Source organism: Bos indicus, chromosome 2 (assembly GCF_029378745.1).
Source record: "Bos indicus isolate NIAB-ARS_2022 breed Sahiwal x Tharparkar chromosome 2, NIAB-ARS_B.indTharparkar_mat_pri_1.0, whole genome shotgun sequence".
NCBI classification, from domain to species: Eukaryota; Metazoa; Chordata; class Mammalia; order Artiodactyla; family Bovidae; genus Bos; species Bos indicus.
In genome coordinates this window covers 46536409-46558444 of record NC_091761.1, presented here as the reverse complement: position 1 = coordinate 46558444, position 22036 = coordinate 46536409, and the positions used below count along the sequence as shown (strand labels likewise).

General features: G+C 35.9%; 1 protein-coding gene and 1 long non-coding RNA gene across 2 annotated transcripts; both read right to left on the bottom strand.

The window, feature by feature from the left end:
- Positions 1 to 5250: 5250 nt before the first annotated feature.
- MMADHC (metabolism of cobalamin associated D) lies at positions 5251 to 21463 on the bottom strand. The gene is made up of 8 exons (XM_019972958.2): positions 21333 to 21463; positions 20759 to 20818; positions 17540 to 17684; positions 14106 to 14323; positions 11673 to 11778; positions 11023 to 11153; positions 6670 to 6756; positions 5251 to 5758 (listed from the first exon to the last, which is right to left on the bottom strand). Exons 2-8 carry the CDS (start codon positions 20765 to 20767, stop codon positions 5564 to 5566), a joined length of 891 nt encoding a protein of 296 aa, XP_019828517.1. The 5' UTR covers positions 20768 to 20818; positions 21333 to 21463; the 3' UTR covers positions 5251 to 5563.
- LOC139176370 (uncharacterized) lies at positions 14387 to 16208 on the bottom strand. The gene is made up of 2 exons (XR_011560783.1): positions 15597 to 16208; positions 14387 to 15542 (listed from the first exon to the last, which is right to left on the bottom strand). It is a non-coding gene; the product is annotated as an uncharacterized lncRNA (long non-coding RNA).
- Positions 21464 to 22036: the final 573 nt, after the last annotated feature.

Genomic DNA, 22036 nt, shown 5'->3' with positions numbered 1-22036 from the left:
TTCAGAGTTTCTCTGAGTTAACTATAAATTGTAATTCCTTCTTTAAAAGTACATTCAATTTTCAGGGTCTTTTTATGGTATCAGTTATCTTTGAAACAGGTTTTACTAGTATCTTATATGAGTGGATTTGGTAGTATTTTTAAAAAACTTCTGAAGCAAAATATGCATACAAAAAAGTGCACTTATCTGTATGAATTTGTACAATTAAACCACCCTTGCAATCTGTACTCAAAAAAAAAAAAAGAAAAAAAGAACATCACCAATACCCCAGAAGTCTCCTTGTCCTTCCTTTCAGTCACTACGCTTCCCCTTACGAGGGAGGGCATCACTCTGACTTCTGGCAGCAGTGTTGCTTTTATACTTCATGTTAGTGCAATTATACAGTACACAGTTTGGTGTCTGGCTTCTTTCATCCTTATTAGTGTCATCACTTTGTTGCAAGTAGTCATAAAGCATTCATTTTCATTATTATATAGCATCTCACTTTGTAAGTACACAATAGATATATCCCTTTCAGTGCGACTGGGCATTTGAGCAGTGTCCTACTTCTGGTCATTATATATGGCGCTGGTATAGACTTTGATGAGTATGTCTTTTGGTGAACAGATGTATGCATTTCTGTTGGATCTATACCTCAGAGAGGAATTGCTAGGTCCCAGATAAGAGCCTGGTAGGTTGCTAAGCGTCAGACACAACTGAGCGACTTCACTTTCACTTTTCACTTTCAGGCATTGCAGAAGGTAATGGCAACCCACTCCAGTGTTCTTGTCTGGAGAATCCCAGGGACAGGGGAGTCTGGTGGGCTGCCGTCTATGGGGTTGCACAGAGTCGGACACGACTGAAGCCGACTTAGCAGCAGCAGATAAGCTAAGTTAAGCCTTAGAACCAAAAAGTTTTCTGAAGTGTTTATATTACATTTTCCATCAATAATAAGTTATAATTACACTATATCTTTGCGATTTGGTATCTTAATTTTAGCCATTCTGAGGACCTGCAGTGATGTGATGTTGTGGATTTAATTTGCATTTCTGAGGATTAATGAAGCAGAGCACCTTTTCATGTTTATTAGTCACTTGGGTTACTTTCTTTGTAGATGTTTGTCTTTTTTCTGTTGGGTTTTTTGAGGATTTTACATGTTCTTTATATATATTTTGGAAACAAATCTCTTGTTGGATATATATCTGGATTGATGAAGATACACACATATATATACACACACACAGACATATCTTAATTCTCTTGGTTGCCTTCTCCTTTAAGGTGATGTCTTTTGATGAACTAAAAAGTTCTTAATCCTAATGTTTTCTTCCCTTGTATGGTCAGTGTTGTGTCCTGTTTTTTAAAAAAATCCTTACCTACCGCAAAGTGACAAAGATCTATTTTCCCCTAAAACTTTGTCTAGTCTTTCACATTTAGATTTGCAACTCATTTGGAAGCCATTTTTGTATAGTGTATGGTAAAAGCAAAAAATACATTCTTTCCTATATAATATCCAACTGACCCAGCAATAGGTATTGAAAAGATGATTCTTTTCTTACTGTACTGCAGTGTCACCTTTGTCATAAATCAAGTAACCACTAACACGCAGGTCAATTTCTTGGACTTTTTTTCCTCTTCATTGGTTTGTCCATCCTTGTGTCAATATCACTGTCTTAATTACTGTAGCTTTATAGTAGCAACATTAAGTGATTATAGCTTCCAATAATATGATCAGAAGGCAAATGCTCAAAGCCTGAATTTGAATCTTCTGAATAACTAAATTACGACTCTCATATATCCTACTGACACAAAAAAAGGAGGGAAAAGAATACTTATAAAAAAGTTTAAAATCTCCTGGGTAGTTATGAGATGAGAATGAAGATCATTACTGCATTTTTAGTGTGATGTTTATTAGGGAACTGGATGCCTACTTTTCAAGTATGGGAAGAAGACAACAAAAAAATACAAAAGAACAAGTAGTAAATCTAAAATGGCACGGTATAAACCAAGTGCTCAACAAAGGAAGGGAAAGACAGGGTGGAGCAGTTAGCAAAGCCTTGGTAGAGGAAGAATCCATGAATTTGAACCCAAACAGGTCACTCTTAATGCAGAACATTAGAGACTTCATTTTTTGTTTCCTGTATCTCCTTAATGCATTAAGTCCATGATCATATCCTGCTGTTACTTCCTTAAATGTTTCTTCAATCTCTATAGTTTTCAAAACAGACTTACGGTTTGAATCTTGACTATACATCTGAATCATCTGGGAACCTTTTAAAAAATGATGATGCTCAAGCCTCTCCACACTAACAGAACCATCTGTGAGTGTGGGGGTCAAATCATCAGTGTGTTTAAACGCACTCCCACCTGATTCAAATGTAAAGCTGAAGCTGAGGACTGCTGAGTTAGTAGGTATGTTCAATCAGTGGTTCTCAACTGTGGATAGGATACTGTCACATAAAATAAAGGACATGTTGGTTAAATTTTTTTCAGAAAAAAAAAAAAAAAGTGACCTTAGGGGAAACTTGGCCACTTTTAGAGAAATTTTTGTCATGACCAGGGGTTGCTACTGGCATCTAGAGGATGGAGGCCAAGGATGCTGCTGAACATCCTATAACACACATGGACAGGACAAACAATTATCTGGTTCAAAATGTCAATAGCGCTGAAGTAGATAAATTCTGCTTTGGAGTAAGAGAACCAGTCCTAAGAAGAGGAAATAGAGTCTGGAACTAAAAGCAGAACTGTTCAAATGTAAGGATTATATTGAGGGTTCAAGTGACAGAAGCCCAAGAAATGAGTTTTAAACCTGAAGTTAGAGAACTACTGTGTAAAGTGTAAGATCTGTAATTGAATTTTTAGATACATTTCAGTAAATTTGCAAAGAAATTCAGAGCATGCAGAGTTCAAGGGAGTGAACTCAGAAGTTTATCTATGAAATGTGGCAGCAGTATTAGTTAACCTGAAGTCAAATCCCGCAACTCTTTGATATTTTTAATCGCTTAATAAACTTCTTGATAGTATGAAGAGTCTCTCTATACGTATGTAAGTCACAGCCAAATTCCAGCACTGGGTCCTAACACTAGCTTGTGTAATCTGATAAATGTTCCTGTTTTTTCATTCTATTATAAAAGGATAGAGGTGGGTCAGGTGATCTGAAAGAGCCCTTTCAGCATTTATCTTCTATAAATTCTTCTCAAAATGCAAATTTCACAACAAAAACATATTTTCAGTGATAGGTCTAAAATCAATTTCAATGGCTCAGTCTTACTTTAAAAGGTAGCAAACTTCTGTTTAAGACAATAAATTTTACCAGTTCTTCCTTTACAGGGTCCTAATCAAACGAATGTGATGAAACTGATAACCTGCAATATTTTCTTACTGCAGTACATAAAAGTTAAACTATTTTCTACTAGGATTAGTAAGAATCCCTTGGATTATATATCCCAAAACTAAATCTGCTTAAAACATTTCAAGGAATATAAAATTTTAACTGGCAGTTACCGCTTCTTAAAAGTTTTGTTTTTGCAAATCCTGTTACAAATCAAGATGAGAAAAGGAGCCCCACCACTCTTTACCCTACCCCTGATATAATCCAGTACACAGCCACAGCCATCAACAGGAAGTATGCTTTTCAACCAGTGATGGCATTTCAAAACTGTTAAAGCAGAGGGTGAAATTTCAAGGAACATGGCTTAAAGAATGGTGCAAGGTCAGAAATGCCTGAATAAGCAATACGCACACTGAAATGAGTGGTGAAAGGCAGTGGACCAAATAATTCTTTTTGTGGGAGACGTCCTTTGCATTGTAGGTATTTAGTAACATCTATGGCCTGTACCTACCGGATGCCTATAGCACTCACCCACTGCAAGCTGTAACAATCAAGAACTCTCTCAACATTGCCAAATTTCCCCTGGGGGCAAAACTGTCCCAATTTACTATGCAAATGCTATGCAAACAGGCAATCTATAATTATGCACAGTAAGGAGGAATCTTACATTGCTGAGTGAAGGAAGCCAGAGTGAACATGGTATATATGATTTCATATATATATTAAGCATCAAAACAGAAAATCAACTTATACTGTACGAAATCAGGATAGTGGTTGTTTGTACGAGGGATAAGGGGAGGAAATGCCTGAAAAGGAACAGGATGAGCCTCTGAGGTGCCAGTAATGTTCTGTATTGATCTAAGTCCTCCTTACATAGATGAAAATTTATTGAGCATTTATACTTAACAAAGTTTTGTTTTTTTTCCCCCCAAAACACTACGGGAGTCACTACTTTATCTTCTTTGTAACGAATGAGAACATTGTAGGTCTTACTCTGTGAATCGTAAGCAAAACTCATTATCAGGCTACATATTAATTAAGCAAAGAATTTTAAATAAAGTTATAAACTAAAGTTGGTCATCTTCATGTGTTCATTTAAAACAGGCATTTAATTTAAAAAATACAGAAAAATCCATTTCAAATAATTCATTTGGCAGAAGTTATTTGTTCTCCTGAGATTTATTTCTATTCCTATTGACAAAAAAACAAATCAAAGATGAATCTGAGTTTACTACTACTACTAAGTCACTTCAGTTGTGTCTGACTCTGTGCGACCCCATAGACGGCATCCCACCAGGCTCCCCCGTCCCTGGGATTCTCCAGGCAAGAACACTGGAGTGGGTTGCCATTTCCTTCTCCAATGCATGAAAGTGAAAAGTGAAAGTGAAGTTGCTCAGTTGTATCCAACCCTCAGTGACCCCATGGACTGCAGCCTATCAGGCTCCTCCGTCCATGGGATTTTCCAGGCAAGAGTACTGGAGTGGGGTGCCATTGCCTTCTCCAATTCTGAGTTTAAAATGTTGTAAAAACAAGTTCTGTCTGCCATGAGGCATTTCTGTAAACTACTGCAGTTTCTATATGTTGTTAAAATTAGAGAAATAGACTTAGCAGCTGAGTCATAGTTTTGTCTGAGAATAAAACACTTACCTGTCTCGCCAAGGAGTTAAGAATTACTTTTTACTATTATATAAAGTTGAGATTCAAATTCTTTTATATGTAAACATGTAGTATTATTCTTATTCTTTTTCTGCACATACATTTCAAAGTAATACTCAGACTGGTACCAGGACACTTGACAAGTAATAAAGAAAAAAAAAATTTTTTTAAGTTAAATCTACACTGAATCCAGAATTCTCAACTGCATTTATTTAAAAAAAGAAAAAAACTTTAAGAACTGTATTTTAAAAAGACTGCAAAAAAAAAAAACAAAACACATATGATCACAGCCAAATGTATGATTTATTTTTGGAGAGGTATAATTAAAAGTGAGGTTTTTCCAATTAAGGGAAGAAGTAACAATATGAGATCATACCCTGGTTACATGTTAATTATCACATTTTGTACAATGTGGATGTGCTCAACATGTATTTAATGATAGTATGAGTATTTGAAATTTAAAAATTATAAACCCTTGCCAATATTGTAATCCATAATGTTGAAATAAATACCTACAACGGAGTAGGAAGCCTTTGACAATGCTTGTGGATCATCCCAAATGTTACAAGCATAAGATCAAATTAATTGACCCTACTGCTAGTTTCCACTTAATTTCTTCATAATATGGCTGTCTGGTGTAGCATTAGTGAAGATACTCCCTACAACCACATGGGTACCCCAGAGACTGTGACGAATCACTTTACAGCAGCCAAGATCATCAACAGAGAATCCTAAATGTCGATAGCGTTCATCTGTCTCAAAAAGAGTGTTGTTTGTATATGGTCCAAAAAACTGGAAGAAATAAAAAATGATGTCATATTTTTATTAACAAGAAAGATAATGGAGTAATAATTTTTATGTAAACATGAACACAGATCTGTATAAATACTGCAAATATTTAAAAGGTCAAATAAGAAATAAAAGGGTCACATGTAACACCTAACTGCCCTAAAACCTCTCCCCTCAATACCTGTGTACTATGGAAATGTGAAATGAATGATCTAGCAGACTGCACGTTATCTAGAACCAAACGTATAACTTCACATGACCTTTAGAGATGAAATAAGTCTTAGGCAATCATATGGTTCACCTTTGTAGTTTTTAAGATAAGAAAACTATAGCCCAGGGTATTTTTCATTTCTAGTACTCACTAAATCTTAACCTCAAGAAGAAACAATATATATTTCTATCTTAAGATTAAAATAAATTTTATTACTATTTGTAACTGAAAGACATACACAGAATTTAAAATGTGACATAGTGGCTCATTATTTTTTTTAAAGTATAGCTTTATAAATGTTGATTTCCAAAAAGTTACTTTTAAATATTTCTTTACCATCCAAATTTTCTTAATTCTAAAAATAACTTTCTTCCTTAATGAAACTACTGAATGCTAATTTTTAACTAACAGTAAGCACACTAATTCAATGTAATTTGAATAATGTCTATTAGTAAGGATGGAAAAAATAAATTTTGAAATTATTTTTAATAAAAAAATTTAAAGTGATGGAGAAGTTTAACCAGGAGTGACAGAGGTCCCTCAAAGTTGTGAATTCAATTGATTCGTGGTACTTCTGTGCATAAAATTGTGAAGTTTTCAAGAAGTCCTAAATGATTTATTTTTACCTAGGCTATAATTATAGAAAAATAATTCCTACTTCAAATTACATAATCTGGCTTTCAAAATGTATTTAATTACTCACTGCCAAACCAGATGATGGGTCAATAAAGTCAGCCCAATAGCCTTCAGCTCGGAGGGCATAGCAAATTTCCTTAGCACCGCTGATGAACTGCATAGAAAAAGACACAAATACTATGCTCAAGATAGCATCACTACAGACTGTTTTATTTTTCAGTAAATTTTTAAAATAAATATCTTTTGCCTCAGATAGAGAATACAAGATTAATAAAAAATTAAAACTAATGATAAATTAGAACTTATAGCCTTAAGATTATTTTCACCAGTCTAAACGATTAATGTTAATGTAACACTTTGATTTTTTTTAAGTCTAAATTGTACATTTTTTCTTCTAAATTATTTGTTTTAGGAACTATTTCTAATCACTTTTGTGCTATTAACCCCCAAATTTGTCAAGGATTATAAACTACAGTTGCTATTTTATATTACTATGGAAATTTCGAAATAAGGTAAGAAAGGGAAAACAAAATAGTCATAATGAAAAGATCTGAACCATTCATTAATTTGAATGGCAGTTGTTTAAAAACAGGTACTTGTTTGTATGTCCTTCAAAAATACACCTATCCAGTCACATAGTCATGAAATATTTCTGACAAGGCACATGAAAATAAGATAAAAAGGATAGATTGGGTACAGGGCTGGACAGCATACTTACTTTTCACTATATGCTTCTCTATTTTTCTATGTAGTGTATAAATAATACAGACCATGTACATGCATTACCTATTCAAAATCCTGTGTTGTTAACTCCTATGATGCAAAGACTAGCTCTACCAGAACTCTAAGCAGTGAAAAAGACAACAAATATTAGAACCAGATTAGAATGTTAAAAAAGGACAGACTGTAAGTGTTTAAAAAGAAGGGCACAATTCCACTTCCAGTCTTAATAGAGTAACAGTTATCAAACTTGCCACCTGCTGAAAACTATAAAAATGACTAAAATACATGATGCAACTGTTTTCAGACACTGAACAACAGGCAGACACAAAACTGTAGTCTTCAAGAGAAGGGAAACAAGTAAGGTGATCCCCATATACACTCTAGCCTTCTGTCTGGGGACACTTTCCTGTTGCAGGACAAAGAAGTGGAGCCCAAGCAAAGTGACAGTGTCACTGAGCTGAGGCAGAGGAAGCAACAGGTCTGGACTGCTGAATCATCTGACTTTGTGGGGTAGGGTGCTGGAGAAGAGGCTGATGCACAACAGGGTTTCAAAGCAGGCTGTAGAACAGTCTTTCCTGGTTCAGTGGCCTCATGCTGAGCTGTGCAGACACAGGGTGAGATTCCTTGAGGTCTCGCAGAGTGCCAGCTGCAAGGCTGCAGCTGAATAGTGTTATCAGGGGTCATACAGTGCTGGGGAACATGAATTTCAGGCCCACCCCGAGTGATGAGACCTCACTGAGCATCTCTGGCATTCAGCTGGTTGAAAGTCCAAGCTAAAGTTAGGCACATGGGCCATACTCTAAATAAGGGATGAGGAAGTAATAGTCAGAGGGCCATCAAACTGAGTGGCTGCCTGTTTGTATAAATACAGTTTTGCTGAAATGAAGCCATGCCTATTCATTTATATATTGTCTATGGTTTCTTAGGGATTCCCTGGTGGCTCAGACAGTAAAGCGTCTGCCCGCAATGCAGGAGACCCAGGTTCGATCCCTGGGTCAGGAAGATCCCCTGGAGAAGGAAATGGCAACCCACTCCAGTACTCTTGCCTAGAAAATTCCATGGATGGAGGAGCCTGGTGGGCTACAGACCATGAGGTCGCAAAGAGTTGGACACGACTGAGTGACTTCACTTCACCTTATATGGTTTCTTTAACAATACAAGGGTAAAACTGAGTAGTTGAGAACCTATGACCTAAAAAGCTTAAAAAGCTACCATCTGGCTCCTTAGAAAAAGTTTATTGATCCCTCCTATAGATACACAACCTAAACTAACCTATGTTCTCTAAAAACAGGCGTATCTCATTTTTTGGACTTCATTGTACTTCGCAGATAACGTGGTTTTACAAGTTGAAGGCCTGTGGCAACCCTGTGTCCAGCAAGTCTATTGGTGACATTTTTCCAGTAACATTTGCTCACTTCATGTCTCTGTGTCACATTTTTGTAATTCTCTCAGTATTCCAAACTTTTTCTCTATTATTATATTTATGATGATCTGCAGTCACTGACCTTTACTGATGTTTTACTACTATGACTCATGGAAGGCTAAGATGATGGTCAGCATTTTTTAGCAACAAAGTATTTTAAAATTATGGTATGCATTTTTTAAGACATAATGCTATTACACGTTTAATAGACTACAGTATAACATAAACATAACTTTTATATACACTGGGAAACCAAAATATCCATGTAACTCACTTTATTGCCATATTAGCTTTATTGTGATGGAGCCGAACCAGCAATATCTCCAAGATATGCCTAAACTCTTGTAAACTAATGAAAAAATTTAAAAATACTGTATTCTTTAGGTTATCTATGTAATATTTGCACTTACTGCTGTATTTCATTAATCCTCACAATTCTTAAAAAGCAGGAAAACTGAATATGGTCTAGAAAAGTCATTAAAATTATGTATCAATGTAATAAGACATATACAAAAACTACAAGGTGAACAAAACAACGTATTTAAATGTTTGCAAAGATTAAGAATGCCAAATGACCACAGAAAGAACCAGTTTAAACGTTTATCTTATTCTGCTCATCACTAGGAAACACTGACATCTGCTGGAAAAAACTAGGATAGATTTAAACCACAAAAGATAAAATATCTACTTGGACAGTAAAGTCATGTTGTGATCCTAAAATAATCACTAACATATCTAAAATAGAAAGAGATGTTTTCTTTTCCATAAAAAATAAAATAGCTTTAGTCACTATAAAATTAAAAATCACATGAAAAAGTATAGTGCCATTTCAAAAACCTGAAAATTGGTTATAGAAAACTGAGTTATATCTATACTGGGGTCAGTATCAAGTGAGGCTCAGAATCTTAGACGAATCAAAAAGTAGGACTTACAATGCAATGTACATGTGAGAGCAAACTCTCCAGCATCTAAATGATAGTGATGATAAACTACTCCTGGTCTTAATATATAAGCAGAAAATGTTTACTGAGTTATTGGATATTTAAATTTCAACTCATCAAATTCAGATCTTCTAAAAATCAGAGATAATGTCTTATGCCTCTCTATAACTTCTTTGTTAAGCATGTAATTTGCTCCTGACTTAATTACTACCTGGAATTTATTAGCAAAGCTATATTTGGGACATTTAAGTGTGAAGTCATTATCATAAAATACTTTAAGTATGTAAACAATATTTTTATAAGTTGTGAGAACCATACATCCAACACTAAAGAAAACATTAAAAAACTCCCAATATTATTCTGCATGTAAATTAGTAAAGAGAATTTTTTCAACTGTAGTTAAGTAAGCTAATCTTAACTTGTCATACATACAAAGGAATCAAACTCATATAATTTCTAAATATGAGATTTTAAGTTACCACTTATTTCTCAGGTTGATAAAAATGAAAAATAATGCTAATATCCAGGGTAAGAGTAACAGCCTATATACTAGGATGATCTTTTTGGTGGACAAATTGACAGTATATATTATAACTTAAATATATCCCTTGATTTAGCAATTCCCTATTTAGGAATATGTAAATATGGGCATAAAAATAAATGTACAAATATATTCACTGCCTATAAAAGCAAAAGTTTGATTTTCAACTTACAAAAGGCTAAAAATTTTTTTAATAATTTAAAAAATTTATGGTTTGCCCATGTAATCTAATATTATACAGATTTTACAAAGAATGAAATATAATCTATGTGAAATGTGAAGGAAAGGTGTCAAAACATATTTTCTAGTTAAAAGCAATGGATGGGAAAAATGTGGGTATGTACAACTATTATATTATTATTGTACTGTACACTGTTTACACTATGAAGAAGAATTAGGTAATTTTCACTTTTTACTTGACATGCTTAAGAGACAGAAAGAGACATGGAGGGAGAGAACAGGATAAGAGAGGAGACAGGGATGGGTATGAAGAGTTAATTTTACATTTTTGTTGTTTACTGCATTTCCAAACTTCCTAAGATAGACATAAATTAAAAAAAAAAAAAACTGAGGAAGTACTGGACAGAATATAAATTTTTCAGATACTAAAACAAACAAACATAAAAAACCCTGGCATTTTTATTTTCAGAAAACATGTACATTTTTTAAATACTGACATACATTAGGAGAGAACTAATAATAGTAAGAAAAGACAGCCGTCATTTTAAAACAGTGTTTACTGTTGTTTAAATAAGATTATAAAACTAAACAGTCAGCAGTTGAAAGAATTACCTTTTCTAAGAGCACTTCTCTTTCATTTTCTACCTCCTCACTCCAAACAGTCATATCATTCTTAGTTTTCTGTGTTACGGTCAGAATCATTAGTTTGTTGGTGGCTACTTCTGGAAACAGTGATTCAAAATCTATAAATAAGAATAAAATTCCAGGAAAAAATTATTTGTTTTTTTTTGAAAAAAGAAACAGTGCATAAAACACTTTAGAAAAATGATGATTAAGTCAAATCATTATGGTACCAAGTTAGGTTTATAAATGCATATTGTTTTTTAAAAGGATGAACTAAATTTAGTTTTGGTTTACTTCTGTTCTTTTTGGATGAACCAAAAATATACTGCCAACAATTCCAAAGAGTAAGTTGGGTTACATGTTGTTAATCTTGGAATTAAAAAAAAAATTTATTATTAAGATTTTCCTCAGTAATCACCTGGGAGTAGGATGACTTTAGGGAAAAAGTTAGTGAAAATTCGACTAATCCTGTCTAATGGCAGCATGAGGTCAGATGTCAGGGGACATCTGCTAGTCTTTTCCTTGGCCAGGCAATCATCATTTCCAGTGAGACATGTTAAGGAGTACATTTTTCAACATTTAAATTAGTGACATAATCTGACACACACTAGTGTAAAAATGAATAAAGCACAACACACCTCTTCGCAGTAACTCTGGACATGTTTGGATTGCACATTCTACTTTGGCACTTTCAAAGTAAGTTTCTGCACTGTTAATTTCTTGTTCAACAGGTGCATCATTACCCTTTAGGGGAGTAAGAAATATAGATAAACAAAATCTGGAGTTCAAATAAAATATCCTGCCCGTTATAAACCTGTTTGTAATAACATAGAAAGCTTTTTGAATAATCTTAACCTAGCTGGTGATCAGGTAATAATCAGTGTATTCTTACATATTCAAACTTTTCTCTATGATGAATGTAATTTGAGAATTTTTTTAAAATGTTGAGTTAAAAAAAAAAAGGAATATATACCTTCTGATATCCTAGACTTAATAGGAGTCGGTTAAAAAAGTTAAAAATGCCATGATTGTATCTTATAATGTTACCTCTTCTGATATTTTGTTATATCTGATTATCCTTTCTTTTGTTCTGTAAAATGGGCATAAGTACACACTATTACAAAACAACATGATTAAATATATAATCTCTCCAACAGGAAAAGCCTAGAGGCTCTTATTCAACTGAAATTTAATGGGTGCCTATTATACATCTGCCATTACAACAGGAGCAGACACTACAATGGTAAAAATCCAGTCTTCACTCTCAGGTATATAAGGGTTAGTAGAAGAAAAACAGCATGAACAAATAAATGCAATCCAATATGAAAAGTGCTACACAGTTGTGAAGGAAGTCTTCTGGAAGTATAAATGGGGAAGAAACTTGCTTTGTTGGGAGAAATCAGGAAAGGTTGAAATCACACTTGAGTTACATGTTAAAATATGTGTCTGACATATAAAAGAATGGACAGAATACAGATTAAGAATCCCAAAGGAAAAAAAAATAGTCTAGCAAGAAATAATAGTGCAAAGGCATGCAATGGTCAAAGAGAACGGTATAATTTTCAAAAAATGAAAAGTATGCTGTGATTACAATGTAGAAGGAATAGGAAATCGTGGGAGGTAAGGTGAGAAAAGGATCAAAACTATGGAAATCCATTTATGCCACATTACAAAATTTTGATTTTGATTTTAAATTAAATAGTATTAATAAATTATCCTTATTTTACATATAAAGAAACAGTCTCAGAAAGGTGAAATAACTTTCTCAAGGTCACGAAACTAATTATCAATAAATAAGAGTTAATCTCTGTATACAGACTTATCCTATCTCCACAGTCCATGCTACTATAATGCATCTAAAAACAGAGGTAAGATAAGGAGGTGCTGAACTCTAATAGTATTAGTGAGAACTAAAGTGACACAAATTTAAGGGCTACTTTCAGAGATGAAAGCAATGTAACTGTCACTATATATGGGGGAATGATGAAAAGAGGAGGCAAGGTTGTCACTGTAATCTTTACTTTAGGGAAGTGCGAGGATGACTAAATCACTTATATGACTGACAACATGGGAATAAAGACATTGAGAGAAAAAAGGACTCATTCAGTGCTAGACGTGTACTAGTCCTAATTTTGGTACTTCTGAGACATCCAGATAAAGATATTTGGCAAGTAATACAGAACCAGCAATGTCAGAAACAGAAAGTTAGGAAACATGAAGACAGAGCCTATGGAGAAAGCTGAGGACTTAAGTGACCAGGGAGCAAGTCAAAGGAAAAATGAAGAACAGACATTTGGGAAATATCATATAACTGGTGGACAGAGGAGCCAAGAAGACTGAGAAGGAATTATCTGAGAGAAAAAGGGGAGGTCAACTGTGTTCCAGTATTAGGTTATTGATATAACCCATAACTGTGAGGGGTTATCACTTTTAATAATATCGTTTTGATCAAAATCTTCACCTGAAACTACACAGAAATATGAAAAATGGTAATGATCAGGGGTTTTGACAAACTCTGAAATGCATGTAACTTCCCATTTGAGTGAACAAGGATGCAATACTAGTTTTAAAAACCGGTTCTAAAAAACTCATAAAAAACCTCTCAGGAACTGTTTTTACAAAACCTATTTAAAAATTCTACTTTTTAGTTTACTATATCTGAAGAATTTTAGAGATCTCAAAATTTTTTTAAGTTTCTAAATGGTTAGAGGAATATAAAGCTAGTTGGAATTTGGTCCATATATAGATTATAATTACTGTTTGTAAAAATGAAAAAAAGAAAATCTAAATTTCCAGTTACAGAAATTAAGTTATTTATGTTTACAATAAATATTTATTTAAAAAGATATTTTGAAGAATTAATTACCTAAGAGACTGCAATGTGAAAAATTATATAGCAAAACTAGGTATAGGACAATACCAAGGTTTTAAAAACTAGACATGCTTTTTCTGTATATAATGGACTTAAACAGATTTTTTTTTAACTTTTTCAATGAAAATAATATGCTTATAGTTATCAGAAATATAGCTTTAATAATTAGAATACAGAATAAATGATACTAACAACATACCTGAAATTCATTCACATATTGTGCCATAACAAACTCATGTCTTTCACTCGATAAAGGTTCTGCTAGAACATCAGGTAAAGTTTTATGAACCTGGCTTTTCTTCTGTGATGCCGTCCCGTTGAGGTGACAGTCAAAACCTATGTTCCCAGGAAGCTGGAATCTCTGATCCTGAGGTCCAAATGGTCCCATAGTTTCATCAGGCCAAACTGTTCGAGAGCCTGAAGAGGAACAACAAAATGAACCATTTTCTCCTTACAACCTAAGTGCACTGGTAGACTGAAAGAATGTGAAAGAATGTTGTTCTTCCAATAAGGTTTTTTTTTTTTTTTACCTAAACAATAGATCTTTGAAGTTTGCTTTACTGGTTGAATATGTTAGTTGGTTTCATGTTATTTCCAAATCACTAGTTGAAGAAACCAGCTGCCAACTCATAGTTAATTTCCTTATTAGGGAACGGATTCAATAAAGTATTATAATCCATACTATGGAATTCTTTTTTTTCTGGCTTCGCTGTGTGGCTTGTGGGATCTCTGTTCCCCAAAAAGGAACTGAACCCAGACCATGGCAGTGAAAGCCTGGAATCCTAACCATTAGACCATCAGGGAACCTCCGTAGTATGTAATTCTTAACGGTCATTAGTAAATCTCTACATATGGTGAAAGAAGTTCACAGGATAAATGACATTAAAAGAAAAAGCTAAATCCAAGAACAGTATACGTGACATTTATTTTACATGCTTATAGTAATGCTTTAAATACAGAAAAAAAAACAACTTGAAAGTAAAGATACCAGACTTAATAGTGGTTACCCTTGGGGTGTGTTGTGTATGTTAATTGCTCAGTGGTGTTCGATTCTTTGTGACCCCATGGACTGTAGCCCGCTAGGCTTCCCTGTCATGGGATTCTCGAGGCAAGAATACTACAGTGGGTTGCCAGTTCCTTCTCTAGGGTATCTTCCTGACTCAGGGATCGAACTCGGGCCTCCCATCCTGCAGTCAGATTCTTTACCATCTGAGCCACCAGGTAACCCTTGGGGAGGGGCATTCAACTGCTGTTACCTGGTGGCACAAAACATTAATGGACTGGAAAAAATTCTGTACCAACCAAAGTGACATAATGCCCTGTTTACCAGTCACATGCATGAATATGGATTAAATACTTACAGAATACACATTACTTTATTCCTATAAAATTAAAAAAAATCCTAACGTGAAAAATTAAGAAAGATCCAGAAAAAAGTAACTTAGAGAATCAAATGAAGAAATACTCAGAGTAGGAATTTTGTTCAGAGAAAGGAAAGGATGGCTGCAGACTTTAGTTGGCAATAAAAGTATTTATAAATATTCTGCCAGAACTAAGTGACTAAAAATGGTCATGTCATTATGGCTGCCCCTATGTGACGCCCATATCTCTCTTCCATACCTATGACAGACATTACCTATCAACCTATGTGACGCCCATATCTCTCTTCCATACCTATGACAGACATTACCTATCAATTATGGAACTTTTCCCTGCTGAACCCAGACACTGTCACATAATTCTCAACCCAAACACTCTAGCCCAGCACACATCTCAAACTATTAAGTATTTAAGAATCATCTGAGAACTTCTCAAAATGCAGATTCTGATTTACCAGATCTGAAGTGGGGCTCAAAATTCGTTTCTAACCAGTCCCAGATGATGCTGATGCTACACCATGCCATGCTATACTGGTCTGCAGATCACAGAGTGATAAGGTCTAGATAGCTACCAATGACTGACTGGAGTCAGTTCACAACCTAAAACTTACCAGCTGTTCTGAACAACATGGGTTTTATGTATTATTCAGATCTGGGTCTTCAAATAAATACTCAATATTAATATTGGATATGAGCATATTTTCAAATGTTTACTGGTCATTTAGGTTTTCTCTTACAGAAATAGCCTGTTAAAACTCATTTTTGAAATTTTTGTTTGGTTTTCTACTGGGTTTTTTCCTACTGATCTACAAAAATTCTTTATATAGTTCTCCCTAGGTATTCACAAAGCAGTGCTTCCTGGACCCTCATGGATATCAAAATCTGCATATGCTCAAGTCTTTATATAAAAAGGGTATAGTTCAACTGACCTTTGAGCAACTCAAGAGTTAGTTGTTCAAACCCTGCAGTCACAAATCTGAGTATAATTCATAGTCAGTTCTCTGCTTAGTCATCTCCACATCCTCAGAGTCAAGGAACCGAGAACTGTGTAGTACTGTAGTTAGTTATTATTGGGAAAAAACCCTGTGTATAAAACAGATATGCACAGCTCAAACCCATGATGTTCAAGAATGAACTGTATGTGCATATATGTAACCTATGTACATCCTCCTGTATACTTTAAATCATCTCCAGATTACCTATAATACCGAACACAAAGTAAATGATATGTAAATAATTGCTGGCACATGGCAAATTCAAGTTTTGCTATTTGGAACTTTCTGGAATTTCCCACCCCCTCAAATATTTTAAATCTCTGATTGGTTGAATCTGACGATGCAGAACCCATGGACAGGGAGGCCAAGCTGTATATTCACAATACAAACCCTTAACTATTCTGAGTGACAGACCTTTCATTTATGATAGATATATGTTTAGCCTTCAGATCAAGAAAACTGAGGAATACTCAGAGATGGGGTTAGAAAACTGAGGCAAGAAAACTAGGGGAGGCTCTGCATGCCCAAGTGAACTAACATTACACTGTAAGCAATGTACTGAATGAAAAAAGGATTCATGGGCAATCACTTCAGAATACATTAGGTAAAGTTTCTAAGAGCCCTCCCTTAGTATTTTAGTGTGCTTTATAAACCTCTAAGATAGGACTTTGGCATAAAGCAGTTCTCAAAGTTAACTAATTACAGAACTTAAAAAAATTGTTTTTTTTTAGATCTTGAACAATGATTCAGTTTGTGGATAGTTTAGGAATGGCTACTGAAAGCAATGGGAGATATTTGAGGCTTATGATGGAAATGTCATGATTTACAGTATTTTAGAATGATTCATGTGATATAGTGGTGTGCAAGGTGGATAAGAAAAAGCAGACTCATTTAATAAATACTCGTTAGTAAAAAGTGATGGCTACATTTAGGAAATTCAGCAGAGTGGCAAGAAGTAGTAACATAGTTTAATAGGATCCAAAGAAGATTTGTTTCAGGGAAGACTGAGTGTGTCTGAATACAGATTAGAAAAACACTAAAGTTGAAGAAAGTAAGTTGTAGAAACCAGTATTCATTCATTTTTTTTTTTTTAAGTATTGTAACTTTCTGGCATAAATATTTAGGCAGAGCTCTGATTTACTTTCAAAGGGATAAACTCAACTTTAGAAGATCAGTAAAACTTCAAGAAGAAATATTTCAGGAAACGTAACAAATGTTATGAAACAATTGTAAGTAAAGAAAAAATAAGTTTCACTTACAGATATCTGGAGGTGCAGTGGCCACATGAGACTCATCAGAACCTGAAGATCCTGCAGTTGAAAAGGCTCTGGGATTGACAACCCTTTTAACTAAAGAGCAAAATCCTGGGAGATAGGAAATCAGTCTGGCTCTGTTACAGAGCACCTAAGAATGACACAAAACCCCAAATTATTCTGGATGTAAATGTTGTACTAACACAGACAATCTCGGGCATATCCTCACATTGCAATGTATCTTTTAAAACCAACACTGATTCTACTGTTATTGAGCACCTGCCATAGAATGAGTATCACACATATTTATAATTTAAAAAATAAACACAAATATTAAAAGAAAAAAAAGTACTAAGTTATTTGGGTAAAAATATATGGCTTTCCTAGCAAGGCCAGAATCAAGAGTGCCATACAGAAAGAACAGGAACTTTGAAAAGTTGCCCTATTCAGCAGCAACACTAAAAAAGTGGCACAGCTAGTAAGATTCTTCTATTCTCAAAATAAAGAACTTTCAAAACCTCTCCTAGAAAAAAAAAATCCTACTTACTTTCACACTCTTCTTTTACTACTATTAGATTGTACTGATTATCTCCTATGCTATCTTTCTCTTGATTTTATGGCAATGTCCACTTTCCTCCAGTTTAGCAAACATCTTCATGATAACTTTTCTGCTCCTATGTTCATTTGCTAGACTCAGGTCAGTTACAATATGAATGTGTGGACATCTTTCATGTATAAACTTTAATCAAAATAGCTGAGTCAGAATAACTTAATGCAGGGGTTGGCAAACTATAGCAGGCTGTAGCCTTGTGTCTGTTCTGGTGAATACAGTTCTATTGCAACACTGCCACACACATTTATGTATTGTCTATGGCTGCTTTCATGTCATAATTGCAGAGTTATTTCAGAGACTCTGGCCTACAAAGCCTAAAATATTTGCTACCTGGCCCTTTATATTTAAAAACACTGCTGACTCTTAGATTAGTGGAAAACACGTAAGAACAAATACCATACCATCTGTGAAATTCTACTAAAAGATTCGAACAATTAAGAGATCTTTGAGGTCATAGGAAAAGTTTCATGGGAGGATATACTGGGTTGTGAAGAAACAGAAATTTAGGTACTCATTTCAATGAAGGCCTTTCAGGAAGAAAGGTATGGAGGTTGTTTTCAAAGAGTGACAGGTTCACTGAAGGTGGACATAAAGTAATGCAGTAAAGAACAGGCTTAAAATTTAACTAATGAGCAACTATAAAAGGCTTTATACTTTGTGACACAGACAGTAAAGGGCCTATTACAAAAAGATAATAAATCAGAATTTTAACCTGTAGGCAGGGAGGAAGAGAGTTAACTGATAAAAATAAAGGATGTTTTAAGGACTGTACAACTAAGAGTAGTGGGGAGAAAGGAGTGGGATTAGAGAGGAGGTATGAAAACTAGTTACCAGGAGGCTGAAGAACTCTAGCCAATTGATACTTTGGAATCACTTTTTCCCTTTCATATAGTATTCTGAAATCCAACCTGTGTGTTCTCTGACTGGTCTTTCTACCTCTCTGACAGAATTTCTTACTAATTTTATCTTCCCTTCTCTTATTCCACTTTTCAGTCACACAAAAATACCTACCCAACATTTCCATATTTCTGTCTTTTATACTGCCATAAGATTTCTTCCACTAAAATGCCCTTTTCCTTCTCCTCTTAGGCCGGACAAATTCCAACTCCTTCTTCAAGATCCAGATAAACTGAACCTCCTCCAGATGTCTCCAAAATGCAAGGCCTGTCTCCAGAGCATTCTGTCCACCTGAACATTTAAACATCCTCCCCTGGCCCTACAGTCTCATCATTAGGTTATTACTTAATGTATCATGGGCTTCCCTGGTGGCTCAGAGGTTAAAGCGTCTGCCTCCAATGCGGGAGACCCGGATTTGATCCCTGGGTCGGGAAGATCCCCTGGAGAAGGAAATGGTAACCCACTCCAGTATTCTTGCCTGGAGAATCCCATGGACGGAGAAGCCTGGTAGGCTACAGTCCACGGGGTCGCAAAGAGTCGGACACGACTGAGCGACTTCACCTTCATCTTAATGTATCATATTCAACTACAGGAATACAATTCTGGCTAACTGTTACCATGTTAGTCTTCCTAACACACAACTCTAATTAAATCACCAAAATTTAAAGAATAAAGTCCAAATTACCAAGTGTATCATTCAAAACTCTTTGCTGGTGGTTTAGTTGCTAAGTCGCATCCGATTCTTTGTGACCCCATGGACTGTAGCCCACCAGGCTCCTCTGTTCCCAAGCAAGAATACTTGAGTGGGTTGCCATTTCTTACTCCAGGGGATCTTCCTGACCCAAGGATGGAACCCGAGTTTCCTGCTTGGAAGGAATATTCTGTACCACTGAGCCACCTGGAAAGCCCCAAGACTCTTGTTACTTCATCCCAAATCCACAATCCAACCTTATTTCCCACTCATCTTTTTCACACATCTTACATTCAGGAAGACAGAAATGACTTCTTGATTTCTGAAGGGGGATTGGGGGGGCAGGGGGTGTCTTTGAATATACCTGTTATGGGTGAGATTTAGATAATCTCACCCATCTTTTAAAATTCAAATGCTTCTCTGATTACATGAACCCAAACCCCCTCTTTCCCCTCTCCACAAAGCTTTGAATCTGTATTGTACCTCTGTGTGACTTTTAAAATTAGTTTCTACTCTTACTGTATTAGTTTTCATGTATGTTTTATGACCCCTATGCCACGAGGCGTTTAAGTAGTCACTGGACAGTTACCGTGAATAAATACCTCTGGCCTATGAGAATAATCTCTCGCTCTCATTTTCTAGTATTTGTAAGGTTACTTCCTATACTAAAACTGCTACAAAACCTTCAGTTTACCTACCCAAACAGAAACCGGCTTAAAAATAGATCCTAAGTATTTACAAAAATAATGCCTTTTAAAATTACCGAAAGGATGCTGGCACTGAATTTATTTCTCAAAAGGAATTTGCATAAATAAATAAAAGTATTGAGAAATATGTTTGTTTTCAAACTACCTTTAAGGCATATTGACCGAATTTCACACCCCTTGTTTCCCTTGACATTTTTGATTCATTAAGAAACATTATGCCATCAATGCCATTATAATTAAACCCGTCCCTCCATTTCTTAACGAGTTCCCAAAATAATTTATTACTGTACTGCTTCTTAAGAGACTAATTTACTCACATTGGCCATTTCTGGCGGAAAGGGCAGACGGAAATTATCTTCCCTTTTGTAAAGTTATTCCTGGGAAAGGACAAAACAAAACAGGCCGGTGACGGATTAAGCTCTAACAACAGATCACTCGGGTAATGTCCACCATCGCCTACTGGGTGTCCCTTCTTCCGCGACAGGACCAAAGCCCAAGCTGTCCCCGGACCCCAGGAGACCGGAATTCGCCCCCTGCCCCCACAGGGCACAAGTCGCTGCCCACAGGAGGCCTTGCAATTCTCAGCCCGCCCGGTGTGTCTGCGGAAGACAACTCCGACTAGATCCGGGGGAGGAAAGAGGGCCCGTCCACCAGGATGGAGATCTGAGGCTCCAAGTAGGTATTTTAACACCAATCAGGGTTCTAAACAAGCTGTGAGCAAAGGTTCCAGCAAAGATGAAGGTTGAGGAAGCGAAAAAGATCCTAACGACAGACTGACAGGACGACCGGGGACAGCGACAGGGGCCCTGTGAGTATAGGGACAACACCGAGAGCTGTGGCCAAAAGATGGGCAAATCTGGAGGGACTAACGAGGGCGGAAACGGTCCGTACCAGTCGCGGCCGCCACAGCCGCCTCCAGCGCTCCCAGGGCCGTACTCTTCCCGTCTTCAAAATGGCGGCGCGACGGCAGAGGGAGTAGCGCTGACGCTGGCAGTGACCAGACTGAAGAAGTTGCTCTCGAGCGCATGGATGGGAATGATCCTCGAGCCGATGCTGCGCACGCGCACGGGAGGCCCACGTAGCACCGCCCTTTCATTGGATAGTCCACCGCCCGCCCCCCCCCCCCGCCAAGTAGGGGAGGAAAGATGAGGTGTGGATAATGACTTGTGGGATGGAGATGAAGGCTCCAGAGCTGCGTTCGGCACTCATTTAATTTCGATCATTAACTCACCGATGTATTTGAAAGCCTCCTCTTGTCCCAAGACTTTATTGCTCAAAGGAGGTACAGTTTTCTGTTCTTTATATCTATTTTTTTTTAATTTCGAAAATAACTGTTTTTGAGAATAGAGCACTTTTTCCCTTTATGTGCCAGACTTTTAATAGGCGCAATAAATATATATCCCACGACGTATTTATAAGGAGTATATCACTTTTAAAATTTATTTTTAATTGAAGGATAATTGTTTTACAGTATTGTGTTGGTTTCTGCCAAACATCAACATGAATCAGTCATAGTTATACCAATGTCCCCTCCTTCTGGAACCTCTCTCCCACTTGCCTTACCATCCCACCCCTCTGCTGCTGCTGCTAAGTCG